The sequence below is a fragment of the Nicotiana sylvestris genome, chromosome 7, assembly GCF_000393655.2.
Source record: "Nicotiana sylvestris chromosome 7, ASM39365v2, whole genome shotgun sequence".
Taxonomy (NCBI): domain Eukaryota; kingdom Viridiplantae; phylum Streptophyta; class Magnoliopsida; order Solanales; family Solanaceae; genus Nicotiana; species Nicotiana sylvestris.
The window spans coordinates 152,366,097-152,385,798 of NC_091063.1; the positions used below are offsets into that span (position 1 = coordinate 152,366,097).

Here is a 19,702-nt window from a genome sequence, read left to right on the forward strand (position 1 = left end):
ACTTGGTGCTACCGGGCCTCAAATATCGAGCCTGGAACCCATACATAATTATTCAGTCCAATTCAATAATTTTTAATTTAATTCCTTAAACTAACAAAATTCTAAAAATATTGAAATTGAGACGCATAAAAATTAAAGATAACTTGGTGCTACCGGGCCTCAAATATCGAGCCTGGAACCATACATAATTATTCAGTCCAATTCAATAATTTTTAATTTAATTCCTTAAACTAACAAAATTCTAAAAATGTTGAAATTAACACGCATAATAATTAAAGATAACTTGGTGCTACCGGGCCTCAAATATCGAGCCTGGAACCCATACATAATTATTCAGTCCAATTCAATAATTTTTAATTTAATTCCTTAAACTAACAAAATTCTAAAAATATTGAAATTGACACGCATAAAAATTAAAGATAACTTGGTGCTACCGGGCCTCAAATATCGAGCCTGGAACCATACATAATTATTCAGTCCAATTCAATAATTTTTAATTTAATTCCTTAAACTAACAAAATTCTAAAAATGTTGAAATTAACACGCATAATAATTAAAGATAACTTGGTGCTACCGGGCCTCAAATATCGAGCCTGGAACCCATACATAATTATTCAGTCCAATTCAATAATTTTTAATTTAATTCCTTAAACTAACAAAATTTTAAAAATGTTGAAATTGACAAGCATAATAATTAAAGATAACTTGGTGCTACCGGGCCTCAAATATCGAGCCTGGAACTCATACATAATTATTCAGTCCAATTCAATAATTTTTAATTTAATTCCTTAAACTAACAAAATTCTAAAAATGTTGAAATTGACACGCATAATAATTAAAGATAACTTGGTGCTACCGGGCCTCAAATATCGAGCCTGGAACCCATACATAATTATTCAGTCCAATTCAATAATTTTTAATTTAATTCCTTAAACTAACAAAATTCTAAAAATGTTGAAATTGACACGCATAATAATTAAAGATAACTTGGTGCTACCGGGCCTCAAATATCGAGCCTGGAACCCATACATAATTATTTAGTCCAATTCAATAATTTTTAATTAAATTCCTTAAACTAACAAAATTCTAAAAATGTTGAAATTAACACGCATAATAATTAAAGATAACTTGGTGCTACCGGGCCTCAAATATCGAGCCTGGAACCCATACATAATTATTCAGTCCAATTCAATAATTTTTAATTTAATTCCTTAAACTAACAAAATTCTAAAAATGTTGAAATTGACACGCATAATAATTAAAGATAACTTGGTGCTACCGGGCCTCAAATATCGAGCCTGGAACCCATACATAATTATTCAATCCAATTTTAAACATAATCAATTATTTAATTTATTAAGTTAACAAAATTCTAAAAATGTTGAAATTGGCACGCATAATAATTAAGGATAACTTAGTGCTACCGGGCCTCAAATATTGAGCCTGGAACCCATGCATAATTATTTAGTCCAATATTAAACATAATTAATTATTTAATTTATTAAGCTAACAAAATTCTAAAAATGTTGAAATTGACACGCATAATAATTAAGGATAACTTGGTGCTATCGGGCCTCAAATATCGAGCCTGGAATCCATACATAATTATTCAGTCCAATATTAAATATAATTAATTATTTAATTCCTTAAACTAATACACACAATTAATTTTGTTTAAATTATAGTAGACGACATGGAGACTTTCCTCTGCCTGTGCATCCTGGACCTGCCGAGGATCAGGTACTAGTGTTGCAGGGCGACCATAGGTCCTCCTTTGTATGGGAGGGACAACTATCGATGCAGGCTCTCCGCCCCAGGAGACCTGACGATTTGTGGGAGTTCATCGTGGAGCATCCTTTCCATGCCCGCGTAGTCGCGCGCCTACAGGCTACGGGTTTCTATACGATTTTTGAGCTTGGACGGATGCAGCTTGATTGGTCTCTCATCACGGCCTTGGTAGAGCGGTGGCGACCGGAGACGCACACCTTTCACTTGCCTACTGGAGAGGCCACCATCGCGCTGGAGGATGTTCAGGTTGTGTACGGGTTGCGCGTAGATGGATGGGTCATGGCATTGCCCCAGTACATTAGATCCATGATGCGTGCACAATTTTTGGATATGATGGGGCATTTTACTGGTTATAGACCTCAGGGTGACGCTGGGGGTAGTCGTGTTGCTTTGTCAGCCATCAGAGATCATATGGTTGTTTTGCACCCAGACATTACCGGTGAGACGGAGGATCTCCAAATTAAGAGGTAGGGCACGAGGGAGGGGTGCCCCACGAGGTAGGGGTGCCCCACGGGGTCGCGGGGGATGGCGAGGAGGTGGTCCCCAGCAAGGGGGCGTTGAGGCACCTATCGACCCACCTGTTGAGGGACATGATGATGACTTTGGAGTTGAGGCGCTTGGAGATGATCAACCCAGTTATATACCTCGGGTAGATGAGCCTTCTAGCAGCATGCCTTCGTACAACCTTCAGCTATCTCTGCCAGCATCGCAGGTCACCCCGTTAGGAGCATTGTCGATCACGGGTACATTCGATGGGGATGTAGACCAGTACTTTGCATGCCCATCTACCGCAGCTGAGGATCGGCCCACCTGGGACGTGGATGGCGGGCGCAGGTTGAGTTATGCCTCATACCCGGCGGTTGATGCGAATCTACCAGCAGGTATGTTTGTATTACTTTAAAATTTCAATTTGTTTTCTTTTCCTTAATGAGCTGACATTAATTAATTTTTAACTTTCTTATGTAGGTTTTGTCCCAGCCCATCTTTGAGGCCACTATATGCTTTGATGAGGACACCACGGATGCATATACTCAGGCGGCCGACGAGACCACAGTGAGAAAATATTTTTTGACTCAACACGTACAATACAAATATACTTTTTCACATGCTAATATTACTACTTGTTTTGTAGGTTGCTGACGGCCTGACGACATATTCTTTCGATCCTGCCAGCTGTGGTGTCGATGCTGCTGCGCATCCTCACATAAAGAGGCGGCTTGATGGCGATGATCCAGATAGTGTACCCGGGTGGCAGGGGATGCGACTTAGGCCGGCAGCAGCACTGAGCACACAGGCTGCAGGACTCACTGATTTACTTATGTTTTTACTTTGTGTAAATAGTGCATTATGTAAATAATGGTAACAATTATCTTTTAACTACATTTTTATTTTAATTGCGTGAACATCAATTTTACTTAAACAATACACAAGAAACACAAATATTGCAAACGTAACACAAAAACAAACAGTAGAACTAAAACCATCACTGCACAAAGGATAACTAAAACCATAAAACGCAGTACTATACTATGCTTTATATATTAAATTTTTCTGCAATAAAGCAGCTTTTTTCACATGGTTTTTATCTTTTTAAGAACGACAAGACAACTCCATAAAACGTAGTACTATACCTCGCTTTATATATTAAATTTTTCTGCAATAAAGTAGCTTTTTCAGATGGTTTTCATCTTTTTCAGAACGACAAGACAACTCCATAAAACGTTGTACTATACCACGCTTTATGTATTTTGTCTCGCCTATAAATAACGGCCTCATTGTAGTTATTTTGTGTGCTCATAAATTAGTAAAAGAAAATATTTCATTAAAAGTAAGGTTTTTTTTTTTTACTAAAAGCAAATATTTCATTAAATGGCTCAACCTCTTCGTCCGCCAAAGTGCAACCGTGGAAAAGAATGCTCGATGCAAAATTATTGGGACGGTGGTGAAGATGGACGTCGCTACTGGTGCTGTATGAACTAGTTATACAAGGTTCCCAGCGAACCTATTTGTGATTTTGAGGAATGGGTTGATGAACCATGTTATCAGGAATGCTACAGAGAACAACTACAGTTTCTTCATAATATATGTTTATGCCAACGGGAAACACAAACAGAAAATGATAGAAGTATTGTAAAAATGAGGGCGAAACTGAAGGAGGTGGGAGAAGAAAAATGGAAAGCACAATGGAATTGTGAAGCACAAAAGGAACGTAAAAAAAATATAAACGGGAACTTGCGGAGGTGAAGGCGAAACTGAAAGAGGTAGAAGAAGAAAAAGAACAAATAAAAGAACGATTTAAGTGGTTGGAGCGGAGAATAAATGGCAACCGGGACTAAACATTGGCATGTATATGTTTAGTGTATTTTTCATATTTCATGTATTTTTATTATGTTGGCCTGTTATGTTTGTGTTTGTGCTGTAGTAATATTTTATTTTAATCGAAGTGGCATGTATGGCATGTATTGAAGTGGCATGTATTAGCATGTATGGCATGTATGTGTACTAAATTTTATTTTAATTGAAGTGAAAGTTAAGTTTAAGTGCTTGTGTTGTTATATGAAACTATCAAACCACGCTTTACATATTACATTTTCCTATAATTAAACAGCTTTTTCTTCACTCATTCCAGATTGTGGAACATAATTTTATTTGATATATATTGCAACATACACAAGTACAAACACGTAATACAAAAAAAAAAATACCAAAACAAAAAGACTAGGGGTATCCTTGATAGTTGGGTACATTCGACGAACTTGCACCAAGAGCCGAATTACCACCGCCACGCACACCACCTGAATGACATTTATGACGGTCGTGTCCTATTTGCGAGCATATGTCACATTTACGCGCATAAACGGTGTCACCAACATCCATTTGGTTCCGTATACGCGTTCTCTTTTGCACTTGCAGCTTGCGCAAATAGTTCTTGTTACATACCATCTTAAAAGTTTCCGGCGGCCAATAATGCTCAGCACCTAATGGCTGCAACTTCCCACTATACGTGTCTACGTATGCAGCAACACTGTATTGCCTATCAATATAGTTTGTTGCCCCATATCCAACTTGTTGAAAACACTTCAACGCATGTGCACACAGCATGTGGTAGATGGTCCATTTCTCACATGAACATAACCTTGTCAACGCAAGTCATGCAAGGCCTTGTCAGGATATTTCTTCTGGAAATTGGCCTTCAGGTGACGCACACAGTAACGGTGGTATGCATATGGTTCCTGCCATTCAGGCAAGTGACGTACAGAACTTAAAATACCACCATGCCGATAAGATATTAGACAAATACCTGAACGCTGTTTGACAACGTGCTGCTTCAAGTGGTTCAAAAAAAGCGTCCACGTCTCTTCGCTTTCGTTGGCACATATGGCAAAAGCTAGTGGAAATATTTGCCCGTTAGCATCTACTGCAACTGCAATCAAAAGCTTAATATCATACTTTTCATAGACATGAGTACCGTCTATGGAAATAACAGGACGACAATGCACAAAATCATCAATTGCTGGTTTAAATGACCAGAACACATAGTTGAAAATATATTCGGGTCTATCCGAACTCCGCTCACGCCTCTATTCAACAATAGTCCCGGGGTTAAAATGTTGTAGTGCGACCATGTACCTAGGCAGATTTGAAAAAGACTTATCCCAGTCGCCATAAATAAGTTCAAAGGCACGTTTGCGACCGAGATATGCCTTTCTTTTGGTTATAGTACAACCATACTCCTGGTGGACGACTGTAATACACTCTTTAATCTTGAACCTAATAGACACTTCCAAATATGGAATCAAGACAAGAGAAATCACGTCCACATCCAAGTTGAAGTGATTCTTATTGTATGTGTCCATTTCACATCTGTTCTCGCTAATAAATTTACCCACTTTCCACAAACCTGATTTCTTCTTGGTGGCACGCAACATCCAATGACAACCCGTAAAGTCTCTACGGCATGCAGCCTTGTATTTCTCCGTAGTTGACTCACTTACCGTCATCTCACGACACTCTCTTATACTATAGATTTTTACAGCCCTAATTAAGCGAGCTTTATTGGGGAAATACATGCCATTTGTCAGAACAGCTGGTCTAGACTCATCCCACATCGCTGACCGATATTCATCATCATCCCTTGTGAGGGCATCCACGTTCGGCATGCTTGGCAAATTATCAAGGTAGGGAATATTCCGCTCATGAAATGGCACATGGGACCCGTACACTCTTGGTCTAGCAGGAGGTGGAGGAACATGCTCCCTCGTCAGCTCAGGTTCAACATTCACTTCCTCCTCATCATCACCCTCATCATGGAAGGGTGTGTCATCCCCAGACTCATCCGCATTGTTGTCATAATCACTATCATCTTCCTGACTCTGCGCATCTGCCAAATCACGAGTAAATACGTTGTCTATGGGCAACTGTGTGAGGTCAGGAGCTTCAAAAAGCTCGTTTTCACTGCACAAAAAGAACTCTTGTTGGTGATGACTCCCAGATGGACCATCGTGGTCCAATACTCCAGAACTACGCATATTCCAACTAGGGGCGGAGTCATAACTTGTGAAATTCATATTCGGACGGTACCCCCTATGAATAATATGAGTGTTAATACAAATCCAATTAAAACATAAAATAAATATCGCTAAAGCGTAGTAAAATTGAAGTTTACCAATCGTCTTGTTGATTATATAAAGTCGAAAAATTATTTTGTGGTTGCTCATTCGCCGATGGTGACAAGTTTAAATCAAGGCAAGCTCTTTCATCAGCAATCTGTCCGGCAAAAACTGCTCCAGAATAACCACCCGACGACTGGGGGTTATCCCTACTATGCACGCCCTCATCATTGGGAACGTCTTCCACCTTGACGTACATTTCCAATAATTTTATTACAATAAATTCCATGTATTCATCCGGAATCCGCAAAAAATCTCTAAGAGTTTCATCATCCTGGATGTTAAACTCAGAATAATAAGCAAACTCCTGCGGAGTCACTGAATACGGAAATCTACCGGTTACTTTAAGGTTAACCGAACGCCTCCTATCACTCATTTTTTTATGTAACAACGATACCAATTTATCGTACTCCATAGTAAGCGGCAATTTAACATGAAACTGTGGAGGTGAGCTATACCTCGCAGAGTTATTCTCCAGCACAACCTCACCCCCCCAATATAGTGAAACCCTTATTTTTGGCACTTTAGACATTTGTAAAAAAATGATTGATAAGAAGAAGAGAGAAGTATGAACGTAAGTTTGAAGTAAAGTATTGAATGGATTTTCATAAAATTGAAATGCCTTTAAATAAGGCAAGTCCGAGCTTGGGGTGTAGAATTTTTCTATGTAAAACGCAATACAATACTACGTTTTATGTATTTAATTTATTATTATGTCAGTTAATTGGTGGGGCCAAAAAATCAGAGTAAAACGCAGTATAATAATACGTTTCAGTGTAAAACGCAGTATTATACTGCGTTTTACAAAAAAAACAAATGTTGTGTATTGCGTTAAAGTAAAACACAGTATAGTACTGCGAATTAGTTAAAAATAATAATTTTTAAGTAAAACGCAGTACTATACTGCGTTTTACCTAGTTATGTAACTTTTTTTTTGCATTAGAAACGTGCTTTTTGTCCAAAAAAACATAAAAAAAGTTCGAACAAAACATGGGGAGGGGGGTGTGGAAGGGGGGGTAGACGGAAGAAGATGAATGGGAGGGGGCGGTGGTCTCAAGTTTTTTGGTTGGTGGGGGCAGGGGAGAGGGGGAGGTAAAAAGTTTTTTTTTTTGTTGCTTTAAATGTGTATGTGTGTTTTTAAATTACATTTGTTAAATTTTTATTACAGGTGTCATTTTTTTATTGGTTAATTTGACAAGTCATTGGCGAGTGTAACTCACGCATATGGTTTGTTAGACTCGGTGTTCACGTGACTTATTTTTTACGGATTATAAGTGTTAAAATGAGAAAAAGGTTAGTTGATGTGTTTGTCTGAATGTTGATGACAACTTAAAGGGGCCGTTTATGTATTTCGCCAAACCAAAACAGTAAAAAATTCTTTTGATTTCGAAACCAAAAAATAAGTTTTTTTGTTTCCTACAAAAAATTTCTTCTAGAAGAACAAAAAGTAAATGTTAAAGGACCGTTTTCCAAAATCAGAACAACCCTTTTTTTGCTAATAAAGATTTTTTATCGGTTTCAATCTTTAAAACTTTATTCCTTTTTGATTTGTTTTCTTAAACTAGTTCTTTTTTTAAAAATAAAAATAAAAATCCAAGCACACATTATTCTACATGTCCTAAGATTATTATTATTTTTAAAAAAAAAAAAACAAGTTGGATGTCAATTGCATTTTAAAATTAATATCAAAAAAATAGGGAAGTCTCGTCCTTTATATGCCTTTTCCTCATCATCGCGTACACTCAATTTTCCGCGAAGTTTCGTACAAAATACCAGCTTATTTTGAGGATTTAACCAATATCATCCTTATTGTTTCACCCTAACTTTCACTGCATCCTTATTTTATTTCACTTAACTCAGAACATCCCTTAAGTTACACAAAGTTAACCAAAACCATCCCTCTGTTAACTTTTCCGTTATATTCTAACGCCGCAACATATTTCTCACGTGACTTAGTCCGCCCCTCCTCTATCAAAGAACACAATGAGGAGCTTGACAGAAAAAGTTTCCGGAACTCAAAAACGAGAAGAAAAAAAGAATTAGTTGTAGAACACAACCGCCGCCTTCTTCGCCAAAGAATATGCATAGTTTCCTCACGCACTATTACGACACCAACACAAAAGGCATGGAAGGATGAGTATTTAAACTTTATAATAAGTTAATAACAAACAGTCTGTTCCTATATAATTTTGGAGAGAAAACAAAAATTTACCGATTCTTTTTGCTAAAAGGTATTAAAAGGATGCAAAAATTAAAGTAACGAATTCAAGAAAAATGGGATGGCAATGTTGATACCCAATTTTTCTCTAGGTATTTTTGTACCCAAAATACTTCCAAAATAGCATACATGTGCATATATCAGCACACCCAATTCTCGAAAGTGTCCTAATGCACTATAATCATCAGGTGACGACTCTTAACTTCTAAACCCAATTCTCGAAAGGGAATAGAGTTATACTCCCAATGTCGTATACCCAATTTAGACCCATAGAAAAAGGGAGCGTCGACAGGTAAAACAACAAAAAACTTTGTCAAAGAAAAATGAAGTAGATAAGCCAAACGAAATTAGAATGTACATTTCAAGTTCAAGATCAATATCATATCAGTCTTATATTTAGCCTCAGAAGTTGAAGTCAGTACTGGAGCTTTCCACTTGGGAATTTTTTAGAGATGCCTTCATAAGTAACTCAAAGACACATTAGCGAGAACGGACTAATTTAACCGGCAAGAAAATTTTGTCGTAGTTGATCAGCTTCTAACTAAGATTCTTGGTGGAGAAGCTCGTCCGAAACTAGTAAGGTCTGAACTGCAAAATTTTGGAGGAGAAAACAGCACTAGGAATGCGGCGGCTAGAGGAGGATGTTGAAGTGGAAGAAATTAGAAAATTTCAACAACGATCAAGGAAAGAGAAGTCGTGACTTTTGGATTTTGGTGAAGAAGGTGGGATCTGTTTCACAAGTTTCTCTATCAAAATTTTCTTTTGACTTTGGTTGAGGGAGAGAGAGACAAAGACACGTGACAAAAGGAAGCAACGTTAATACCAACATATAACTTAACGGAAGGATGTTTTTGGTTAACTTTGTGTAACTTAAGGGATGTTCTGAGTTAAGTGAAATAAAATAAGGATGCAGTGAAAGTTAGGATAAAACAATAAGGATGATATTGGTTAAATCCTCGCTTATTTTCATATTTCAATCCTAGTCATCAGCTGATCAGCAAACAGTTGAATCATTTTTCTAGCAATGGATTTGTAGATTGAGAGAAAATCAGCTTCTCTTTTAATTTGACGCCGCATTTTCAGCTCATCAATTTGATACCCTATTTGACTCGAGAGTTTCTGCTTCGAGGTAGTTTTTGCTTATATAGCTCGTTTTATATCTGGAAATATGATTGAGATCTGTGAATATATTGATGTATTGTATATCTCTTTTGCAATTAAAAGCTTAGTATTTCAGACCCATCTGTTAATTTTGTTTGCTCAAGTCTCTTGTTTTTAGGTTCTTGCTTTATTGATTCTCATATACAACTATATGACCACTCAAGCTCTTGAATAGATGCAAACCCATATGTTGATTTTGTTAGTTTGTTCTCTTGTTTTGGGTTTGCTTCCTTCATTTATTCTCAGATTCAAGATAATCAAAACTCAAGTACTTGAGTGCATATATCTTTTTCTTTCAGTTATAGTATTTGATGCCTTCGTTTGGCAATTTCTTGTTTTTTGGGTTGCTTGATTCGCAGAAGGAATAATATCAATACTCCAGCACCTTTTCTTTTTATGATGGTGGTGTCCAAGTCAGCTTCCGCACACCTCACACTTTTTACCCGTAAAAATGGTACAAATGAATTTGTAACGTGGTTTATAGACACGTGGATTAAATTGATCCGATAAAATAAAGTAATGAAGAACAAAGCAATTAAAATAAAGAGAATTGAGGAAAAGACAAGGCTGAGCTTCAGAATGTTCTCACTGGAATCAAGAATAATTAGAAAATCTCGACAATACTTGTATAAAGCTTGAGAGAAAGAATACTAGTCTTTTGCTATCATTCTTTCTTGATGTCTATCAATAAAATGAAAGTATGAGGTATATGGTTACAATTCATGCCCCCTTAACTACCACAATTAATGCTATAATAAAAGGTAATTAAAGGTCATAATACCTAATAAAGGCCGGTGGAATCTTGGGGCCTTCAGTAACGTTTCTATAACAGTCATATCTTGAATTGCTTCTTATCCGGTTACAAGTTTGCATCCGGTTTCACCATGGTTGACTGGTCATTATTGACATGTGTAGCTTCCTCATTTACCCAACTCTTGAGACCGGTTTTTACCGTATACAGATAATTCCCCAACTTTTCGGTTACTCACTATGATGTGACCGGGAAGTGGAAGATTTTCTCCTTTCTATCCTCGTCACTGCTTTATTAAAAACCTTGCCGAAAAACGAAAATCGGACGAAGTAAACAAGAGTGCAAAACTTAGGGATTCAAATGACAAATCCACCCTTATTATTCTTTCTCCAATGACCGGTTGGAGCTGAAGAAATGCCTCTATCACATAAAACTTGATCTCGGGTTTTCAGTGTCCACCCGGAACTTTTAATCTTTGAATTTCAACTTTTGGGTTTTTAGTTGTACCCGAGTTTTAACTCTTCGTTTTTTTTGTTGTACCTCTTTGTGTGTTGACTCTTGGGTTTTTAATTGTACCCGAAAACTTTTCTTTGAGTTTTGACTCTTTGGTTTTTAGTTGTTCCCGAAAACTTTTCTTTGAGTTTTGACTCTTCGACTTTTAGTTGTACCCGAAAACTTTTATAACCTCACATCCTTCGAGACCGGGGATGGTAATGACTATGAATTTTATACTTCTGGTTTTGATAAAGTTCGGGAATTTGATGCATTCGGTTAACTTTACGATCGGGAAACAAGGCATCTGACCTTTAGCCATTTAATTTGATAGCTTTATAAGAGAGGGCCCTTATGTTTGCGGTGTTTATGAAGAGGACGTCCATGTTCATCCGGACACAAATGTTCGGGTTTATAATCCTTTTTTGCTGCTAAGTATGAGCAAATGTTAAGAATGATTTTGTTCATTCAAACATATACAAGAATGTTTTTAGAAAGTGCAAGTTTTGCTTCATTCCATTAATTGAACGTACACAGGTGTTTATAACTTTGCATATACGATAGTTTACAAGAAATGAACAAAAATACCTTGCAAGAGAATTGTGACCGGGCTGACATTTATTAAGTCTAGCCAGTTCTTGATTATGATTCCTTCTATTTCTTTTTTTCTCGGGCTGTTCTCGCAGTCCCCAGTCCTATATCTGGCAGTCCTCATTCCTTTTCTTTATTACGGAGCAGTTCGGGCTATTTCCGACATCTTGTACAGGTTGTTTCGGAGCCATATTCAAATGCTTCCAGTACTTATTGTTGCAGTTTCTGCTGCTCTAATGCAACAATCCCCAACATTCGTATACATTATTGTCTTTAATCAAAGTTATTTTCTGGCGACTCGCTTCGGGTACGCCCCTGCCTCATGTCAGTCCGTGATCCTGATGGGTATGGTTCAAACTGGTGTCTGGAATACCTCCGATCAAAGTTCAATTGACCTTGATTCCGGGTCGTAGAAGATGTCGATTTACTTATCTGATCATCTTCTACACAAATCAAAGATTCTTATCTGTTATGAACATCTTCCCACGTTGTTGTTTGAAATTCCAACAAACTCTCCTTCAACTTCCTTGAGGCATCAGAACTTGTGGGATTAAGACCCTTGGTAATGCTTCCGCTGCCCATTCATCCGGTACTGTCGGCAACATCATTCTCTCTTTTTGGAATCGGATCACGAACTCTTGTAGCAACTCCGAGCTTTCTTGAGCGATTCTAAATATATCGGCTTTTCTAGCTTGCACTTTCCTTGCTCTAGTGTGAGCTTTGATGAAACAATCTGCAAGCATTTCAAAAGAATCAATTGAGTATTCAGGTAAGAGACTCCATGTTAAAACCCCTTTTGTTAGAGTTTCGCCAAATTTCTTCAGTAAAACTTATTCGATCTCTTGCGGAGCCAAATCATTTCCCTTCACAGCTGTGGTGTAAGTTGTGATGTATTCCTGTGGATCTGATGTTCCATCATATTTTGAATATCCAGCATTTTGAATCTCTTTGGAATCAATTCCGGAGCCACACTGGGTTTAAATGATAACTGTATATACTTTTTCGAATCCGGGCCCTTTAGGAGGTGCTCCCTGGATCTAATCTATTCGAGCATGAAACTCTTTAGCATTTTGATCCATTCGAGCATTTACTTCCCTCATAAACCTCATGACTTCGGCTTTGAAAGAATCGTCTGCGTTAATTTCATTTTCAGATCCACTACCGGCACCACCTTCTTGATTGTTTGTTTCTTCTGAACTTTACCCCGGTAATGGTGTCACCGGTTCTTGGTGTCGTTTGTTTATAGGGATGCCGGGAGGGACTCGAACTCCACCATTTGAATTATTTGAAGTCCCCGGTATTGCTTGTTGAAGCTCAATCATTATCCGGTCCTGTCTTGAGAGATGGTCCATAATTTTCCATTGTTGTGCTCTCAACATTTTCACGGTAACAGTCACCGGCTCACCATCCATATCATCATGGGTAGGACTCCTCTCATGTCGAATTTTTCTTTCTACCCGGTTTGGAGTTGACTCATTTCCATCGAGATGGCACTAGTTGAACCATCCTGTTGATTTCCATTATGGAGATTGTCCACGAGCTCATCGTTGTAGTTTGTTCCAACATTGAGCGAGTTGTTGATATCATTGTGTGCTATAACTGTAGTATGCTCAAAACAGAAAAAATCTTTAAAGCACGCTAGTATAAGATGAACAGACCCCACAGTGGGCTTCCGTAAAAATGACACAGTTGAATTTGTAACGCGGTTTATAGACGCGTGGATTAAATTGATATGATAAAATAAAGTAATGAAGAATAAAGCGATTAGAATAAAGAGAATTGAGGAAAAGACAAGTCTGAGCTTCAGAATGTTCCCACCGGAATCAAGAATAATTAGAAAATCTCGACAATACTTGCATAAAGCTTGAGAGAAAGAAATACTAATCTTTTGCTATCAGTGTTTCTTGATGTCTCTTAATAGAATAAAAACCTCTATTTATACTAGAGCTATGCGTTGTATGGTTACAATTCATGCCCCCTTAACTACCACAATTAATGCTAAATAAAAGGTAATTAAAGGTAATAAAGGCCGGTGGAATCTTGGGGTCTTCTGTAACGTTTCTATAACGGTCATATCTTGAATTGCTTCTTATCCGGCCACAGATTTGCATCCGGTTTCACCATGGTTGACTGGTCATTACTGTCATGTATCGCTTCCTCATTTACCCAATTCTTGAGGCCGGTTTTTACCGTATACACAAACCATTCTTTTGGGTACCTCCCACTAATACCGGGTAACTCTGCCTGTCAAGACTTAGGCAGTTGAGAAGAAATCACCTAGTGTTTTGTTTTGAACCTGGTACCTCATGGTTCTCTCACTTTATTGACCACTAGACCTCAATGCTCAAGCACTTGAGTACATATATCTTCTCAGTTCTCCCTTAGTTATATAGTGTTTAATGCTCGTCATGGTAAAAAGTTATCATTTTGATGCTCTTTTCTTGTTTCTTTTTTGTTATCGTTAGCACTTTCTTGTTTTTGGGTTGTTTGATTCTCAAGAGGTTAGAATATTGATGCTCAAGTATTTTAATACATCAGCTTATCCCTACATATATAGTGTTCGATTCTCTTTGTTTTTGTACATTTTCTTGTCATTGGTTGATGGCTTTATTGATTCTTAGATGCAAGTATATCAACATTCCAGCACATGAATATTTTTATCTTTTCCTTTCTAGTGTAGTGTTTGATGCTCTTCCTTTTTTCAATTTCTTGTGGTGCATAGCCTGCAGCGATGCTGTGCTTATCTTGCTCCTATTACTCTTTGGTTAATTGAGTTTGTCATTTGTGACCAAATCCTTTTTTTAACTTTCTTTTACAGGTAATATACCAGGTATTGCAATTTCTTCTGTGTTTAAGTCATTTCTTGCAATACCTGTAGCTGCGCAATGGGGAGTCAAAGTGAAGGAAAACTCAAATTTTGTATCGACAGAGGAGGCACTTTTACTGATGTCTATGCAGAGATTCCTGGAAAAACTGAAGGCCGTGTCATGAAGTTACTGTCAGTTGATCCTTCTAATTATGATGATGCTCCAGTTGAAGGAATAAGGAGGATTTTGGAGGAATTTACTGGAAAGAAAATTCCCCGTAGTTCGAAAATTCCTACTGATAAGATTGAATGGGTGAGGATGGGTACAACCGTGGCAACAAATGCATTGTTGGAGAGGAAAGGGGAGAGAATTGCACTGTGTGTCACTCGAGGCTTTAGGGATTTGCTCCAGATTGGTAATCAGGCTCGTCCGCATATATTTGACCTCACTGTATCAAAACCATCAAATCTTTATGAGGAGGTTGTAGAAGTTGATGAAAGAGTTGAGCTTGTTCTTGAAAAGGATGGGGGAGTAGATTTAGACTCTTCTGCATCACTTGTTCAAGGTGTTTCAGGCGAGCTTGTCAAGGTTGTAAAGCCACTTGATGAGGAAGCTCTGAAACCTTTGCTGAATTCTTTGCTGCAAAGGGGTATTAGTTGCTTAGCTGTGGTTTTGCTCCACTCTTATACTTATCCGCAACATGAAATACTTCTTGAAAAATTAGCTCTTAGTTTAGGCTTCAGGCATGTATCTATATCATCTGCTTTGACTCCTATGGTCCGAGCTGTTCCTCGAGGATTTACAGCAAGTGTTGATGCATATTTGACTCCTGTTATTAAAGAATACTTGTCAGGTTTCATGTCCAAATTTGATGAAGGACTAGGAAAGTTGAATGTTTTATTTATGCAGTCGGATGGAGGGCTTGCACCAGAACATAGATTTTCAGGCCACAAAGCAATTTTGTCAGGTCCTGCTGGCGGTGTAGTTGGTTACTCTCAGACACTCTTTGGGATTGAAACAGACAAGGCTCTAATCGGTTTTGACATGGGTGGTACCTCTACTGATGTCAGCCGATATGCTGGTACCTATGAACAAGTTATAGAAACCCAGGTTGCTGGTGCAATAATTCAAGCACCTCAGCTCGATGTAAACACAGTCGCTGCTGGCGGTGGATCAAAGTTAAAATTTCAGTTTGGTTCTTTCCGGGTGGGACCAGATTCAGTGGGTGCACACCCAGGACCAGTTTGTTACCGGAAAGGCGGGCAATTAGCAGTTACAGATGCAAATCTTATCTTAGGATATGTCATTCCTGATTTTTTCCCGTCCATTTTTGGTCCCAATGAGGACCAGCCATTAGACATTGATGCTACGAGGGAAGAGTTTGAAAAACTTGCGAGGCAAATCAATTCCTACAGAAAGAGCCAGGATTCATCTGCAAGGGACATGACGGTAGAGGAGATTGCACAAGGTTTTGTGAATGTTGCCAATGAGACCATGTGCCGCCCGATACGGCAGTTGACGGAAATGAAGGGTCATGAAACAAGCCACCATGCTCTTGCTTGCTTCGGAGGTGCAGGTCCTCAACATGCCTGTGCCATTGCTAGATCACTTGGAATGAAGGAAGTTCTTATTCACAGGTTATGTGGAATCTTAAGTGCGTATGGTATGGGGTTAGCTGATGTGGTAGAAGATGCGCAAGAGCCGTATTCAGCTGTTTATGGCCCTGATTCTGTGATTGAAGCTTCTCGCAGAGAAACTATCTTGCTGAAGCAGGTGAAGGATAAGCTGCAGGAGCAAGGGTTCAGAGAAGAAAGTATCACTAGCGAAACATACTTAAACTTAAGGTATGAGGGAACAGACACCGCAATCATGGTAAAGAGACCAATCAATGATGATGGGTTACCTCCTGATTATGCTGCCGAATTTGTCAAGTTGTTCCAGAGGGAGTATGGATTTAAACTTCAAAACAGGAATATAGTTATATGTGATGTTAGGGTTCGCGGTGTTGGAGTCACTAACATACTGAAGCCTCGAGCCCTAGATTCTTCCCCTTGTTCCCCTAAAATTGAAAGTCACTACAAGGTATACTTTGGGAATGGATGGAATGACACTCCTTTGTTCAAGCTTGATAATCTGGCATATGGGAATGTCGTTCCTGGCCCAGCAATTATCATGAATGGCAATAGCACTGTCATTGTTGAGCCCAACTGCAAGGCCATTATTACTAAATATGGCAACATTAAAATAGAGATCGAGTCATCTTCCAATACTGCAAAAGTAGATGAAAAAGTTGCAGATGTTGTGCAGCTCTCAATTTTCAACAACCGGTTTATGGGAATAGCTGAACAGATGGGGCGCACCTTGCAGAGGACTTCTATATCAACAAATATTAAAGAGCGGCTAGACTTTTCTTGTGCACTTTTTGGCCCTGATGGTGGGCTTGTGGCAAATGCACCCCATGTTCCTGTGCACTTGGGGGCTATGTCGAGCACTGTACGATGGCAGCTGAAGCACTGGGGTGACAATCTAAACGAGGGAGATGTTTTAGTCGCCAATCATCCTTCTGCTGGTGGTAGCCACCTGCCTGATATAACTGTTATTACGCCTGTTTTCAACAAAGGTAGATTGATATTCTTTGTCGCAAGTAGAGGGCATCATGCAGAGATTGGAGGTATTACTCCTGGAAGTATGCCGCCTTTCTCAAAGTTCATATGGGAGGAAGGAGCAGCAATAAAAGCATTCAAGCTTGTTGAGAAGGGAACTTTTCAAGAAGAAGGAATCACCAAACTTCTTCGTTACCCTTGTTCTGAAGAATCAACTCATAACATTCCAGGAACGCGCAGGCTTCAAGATAATTTATCTGACCTTCATGCACAAGTAGCTGCAAATCAGAGAGGAATTACCCTTATCAACGAGCTTATTGAGCAATATGGTCTGGAAACTGTCCAAGCGTACATGAACTATGTGCAGGCTAATGCTGAAGAAGCAGTGAGAGAAATGCTTAAATCTGTTGCCGTGAGAGTTTCTTCTGAAGCAAAAATGTCTGGAAAGGGAGGCGTAGTGACTATTGAAGAGGAAGATTACATGGATGATGGGTCTACCATACACTTAAAGCTTACTATAGACTCTCTGAAGGGAGAAGCATTTTTTGATTTCTCCGGAACCAGTCCAGAAGTTTATGGTAATTGGAATGCCCCAGAGGCAGTGACAGCTGCTGCAGTCATTTACTGTGTACGCTGTTTGGTGAACGTTGATATCCCTCTCAATCAAGGTTGCTTGGCTCCTGTAAAGATTTATATACCTCCTGGTTCATTTCTCTCTCCAAGTGACAAGGCTGCAGTGGTGGGTGGTAATGTTCTTACGTCACAGAGGATAACTGACGTCGTTCTTACTGCATTCCAAGCTTGTGCTTGTTCACAGGGTTGCATGAATAATTTAACCTTTGGGGATGACACTTTTGGTTACTACGAAACAATTGGCGGTGGAAGTGGAGCTGGTCCTACTTGGGATGGGACAAGTGCAGTCCAGTGCCATATGACCAACACCCGAATGACAGATCCAGAGATCTTTGAGCAAAGATACCCAGTTATATTGCATAAGTTTGGAATAAGAGAGAATAGTGGAGGTGCTGGACAACATAAAGGAGGTGATGGCATTATCAGGGAGATTGAATTCAGGCGGCCGGTCATTGTGAGCATCCTTTCAGAAAGGCGTGTGCATGCACCGAGGGGGCTGATGGGTGGAAAAGATGGGGCTCGGGGTGCTAATTTCCTCATCACGAAAGATAAAAGGAAGGTGTATGTTGGTGGTAAAAACACAATTGAGGTGCAGGCTGGGGAAATACTTCAGATTTTGACACCAGGAGGAGGTGGCTGGGGTGCAAAATGATTAGTACAAAGCAAAACTTCTACTGCAAATACCCTCCATGCCATCCAAACATCCACAAAGGAAAAATAATAAGGGAAATGAGGGCATAAACTTCCTTTTGTCTGTATGGTGCATATGAGAATGCTTGGTTCTTCCCCTATTTTAAAGATGTATGATTTCAATAATCTCAGGTTTTCGAATTGATAATAATTGCTGGTCACAGAATATGTTCTGCTTATAGTAGCTATTTGGTCCATCCATGGCCTCTATTAGTAACACGGGGAGAAAGTACCCCTCTTGCTTGCTTCCAAATTTTAATGCAGAAGCCAAAGAGCAGCCCGGTGCGCTAAGCTCCCGTTATGTGCGGGGTTCGGGGAAGGACTGGACCACAAGGGTCTATTGTACGCAGCCGTACCCTGCATTTCTGCAGGAGGCTGTTTGCACGGCTTGAATCCGTTACCTCTTGGTCATATGACAACAACTTTACCAGTTATACCAAGGTTCCCTTCTTAATGCAGTAGCCAACTTTCTAGGAAAATACATACTCGTAGTTGGTATTTGCATCAAATTATATCAACTTCTTAGGTTATGTGATAGAACAAGGTGGGAATGTATATTAATTAACAGGGATGAAACTTTATGCGTAATCTTGCATTTATTTGTTTGGTGAAGATACTAGGTGCGAGTCAGTTTTTTTTCACTGGCAACTGGACAAAGGCCCTTTCTTCTCCTTAAACATACTGAGAAATGTGTTCCATTATCAACTGAAACAATGAAACTGGCATGGCTTTGAAGCTTACTAGGAGTACTTGATAAGTGACAAATGATATAACCAGGGTGCAAGATTTGCGGTTAGTTTTCAAAATTCGAACAAGCAAATCATATGAATTTTATGTTAATCGTGTAGAAATCAAGAAAATGAAATTAGTCCTATTCTAGAACTTCAGAAATTTTAAAAGTAATTAAATATGTACAGTGCTATTTAGAAAAGAATTTAAAACAATAAATGTTATACACATTTGTTTGAAACACTAAAAGGGTAAAGAATCAAACTAATTCATATATTATTCGAAATTGAGTAATTTTGTAGTCTATTATACTTTGGGTTTAATTTTACCCTGCCATTACAAAGAAATCTACTTGATCCTTGACGGATCTCCAAGTTAAAGTATAACGGGAGTAACTTTAAACCATAACCAAAAGTAGATGCCTAAATTTAAACTTTTTTTTCTCGAAGTATTTTGACACGTAAAATTTAGGGATCACTTATTTCACACTAGAGATCCATTAACGACAAGAATAAATACTTGATAATTTGTTAACACAAAGGTAAAAATTAATCCAAATTAAAATGAAT

General features: G+C 38.6%; 2 protein-coding genes across 2 annotated transcripts; both read left to right on the plus strand.

Annotated features, from left to right (window-relative positions):
* Positions 1-1,797: 1,797 nt before the first annotated feature.
* LOC138873968 (serine/threonine-protein phosphatase 7 long form homolog) lies at positions 1,798-2,259 on the plus strand. Its single transcript, XM_070152463.1, has one exon. It carries the CDS (start codon positions 1,798-1,800, stop codon positions 2,257-2,259), a length of 462 nt encoding a protein of 153 aa, XP_070008564.1.
* A 7,391-nt stretch (positions 2,260-9,650) lies between these two features.
* On the plus strand, positions 9,651-18,555 carry LOC104235860 (5-oxoprolinase 1). The gene is made up of 2 exons (XM_009789690.2): positions 9,651-9,805; positions 14,490-18,555. Exon 2 carries the CDS (start codon positions 14,557-14,559, stop codon positions 18,364-18,366), a length of 3,810 nt encoding a protein of 1,269 aa, XP_009787992.1. The 5' UTR covers positions 9,651-9,805; positions 14,490-14,556; the 3' UTR covers positions 18,367-18,555.
* Positions 18,556-19,702: the final 1,147 nt, after the last annotated feature.

Excerpts from the sequence above, each read along its gene's own strand:
- LOC104235860 (XM_009789690.2), top strand. The coding sequence starts at position 14,557 with ATGGGGAGTCAAAGTGAAGGAAAACTCAAATTTTGTATCGACAGAGGA.
- LOC138873968 (XM_070152463.1), top strand. The coding sequence starts at position 1,798 with ATGCAGGCTCTCCGCCCCAGGAGACCTGACGATTTGTGGGAGTTCATC.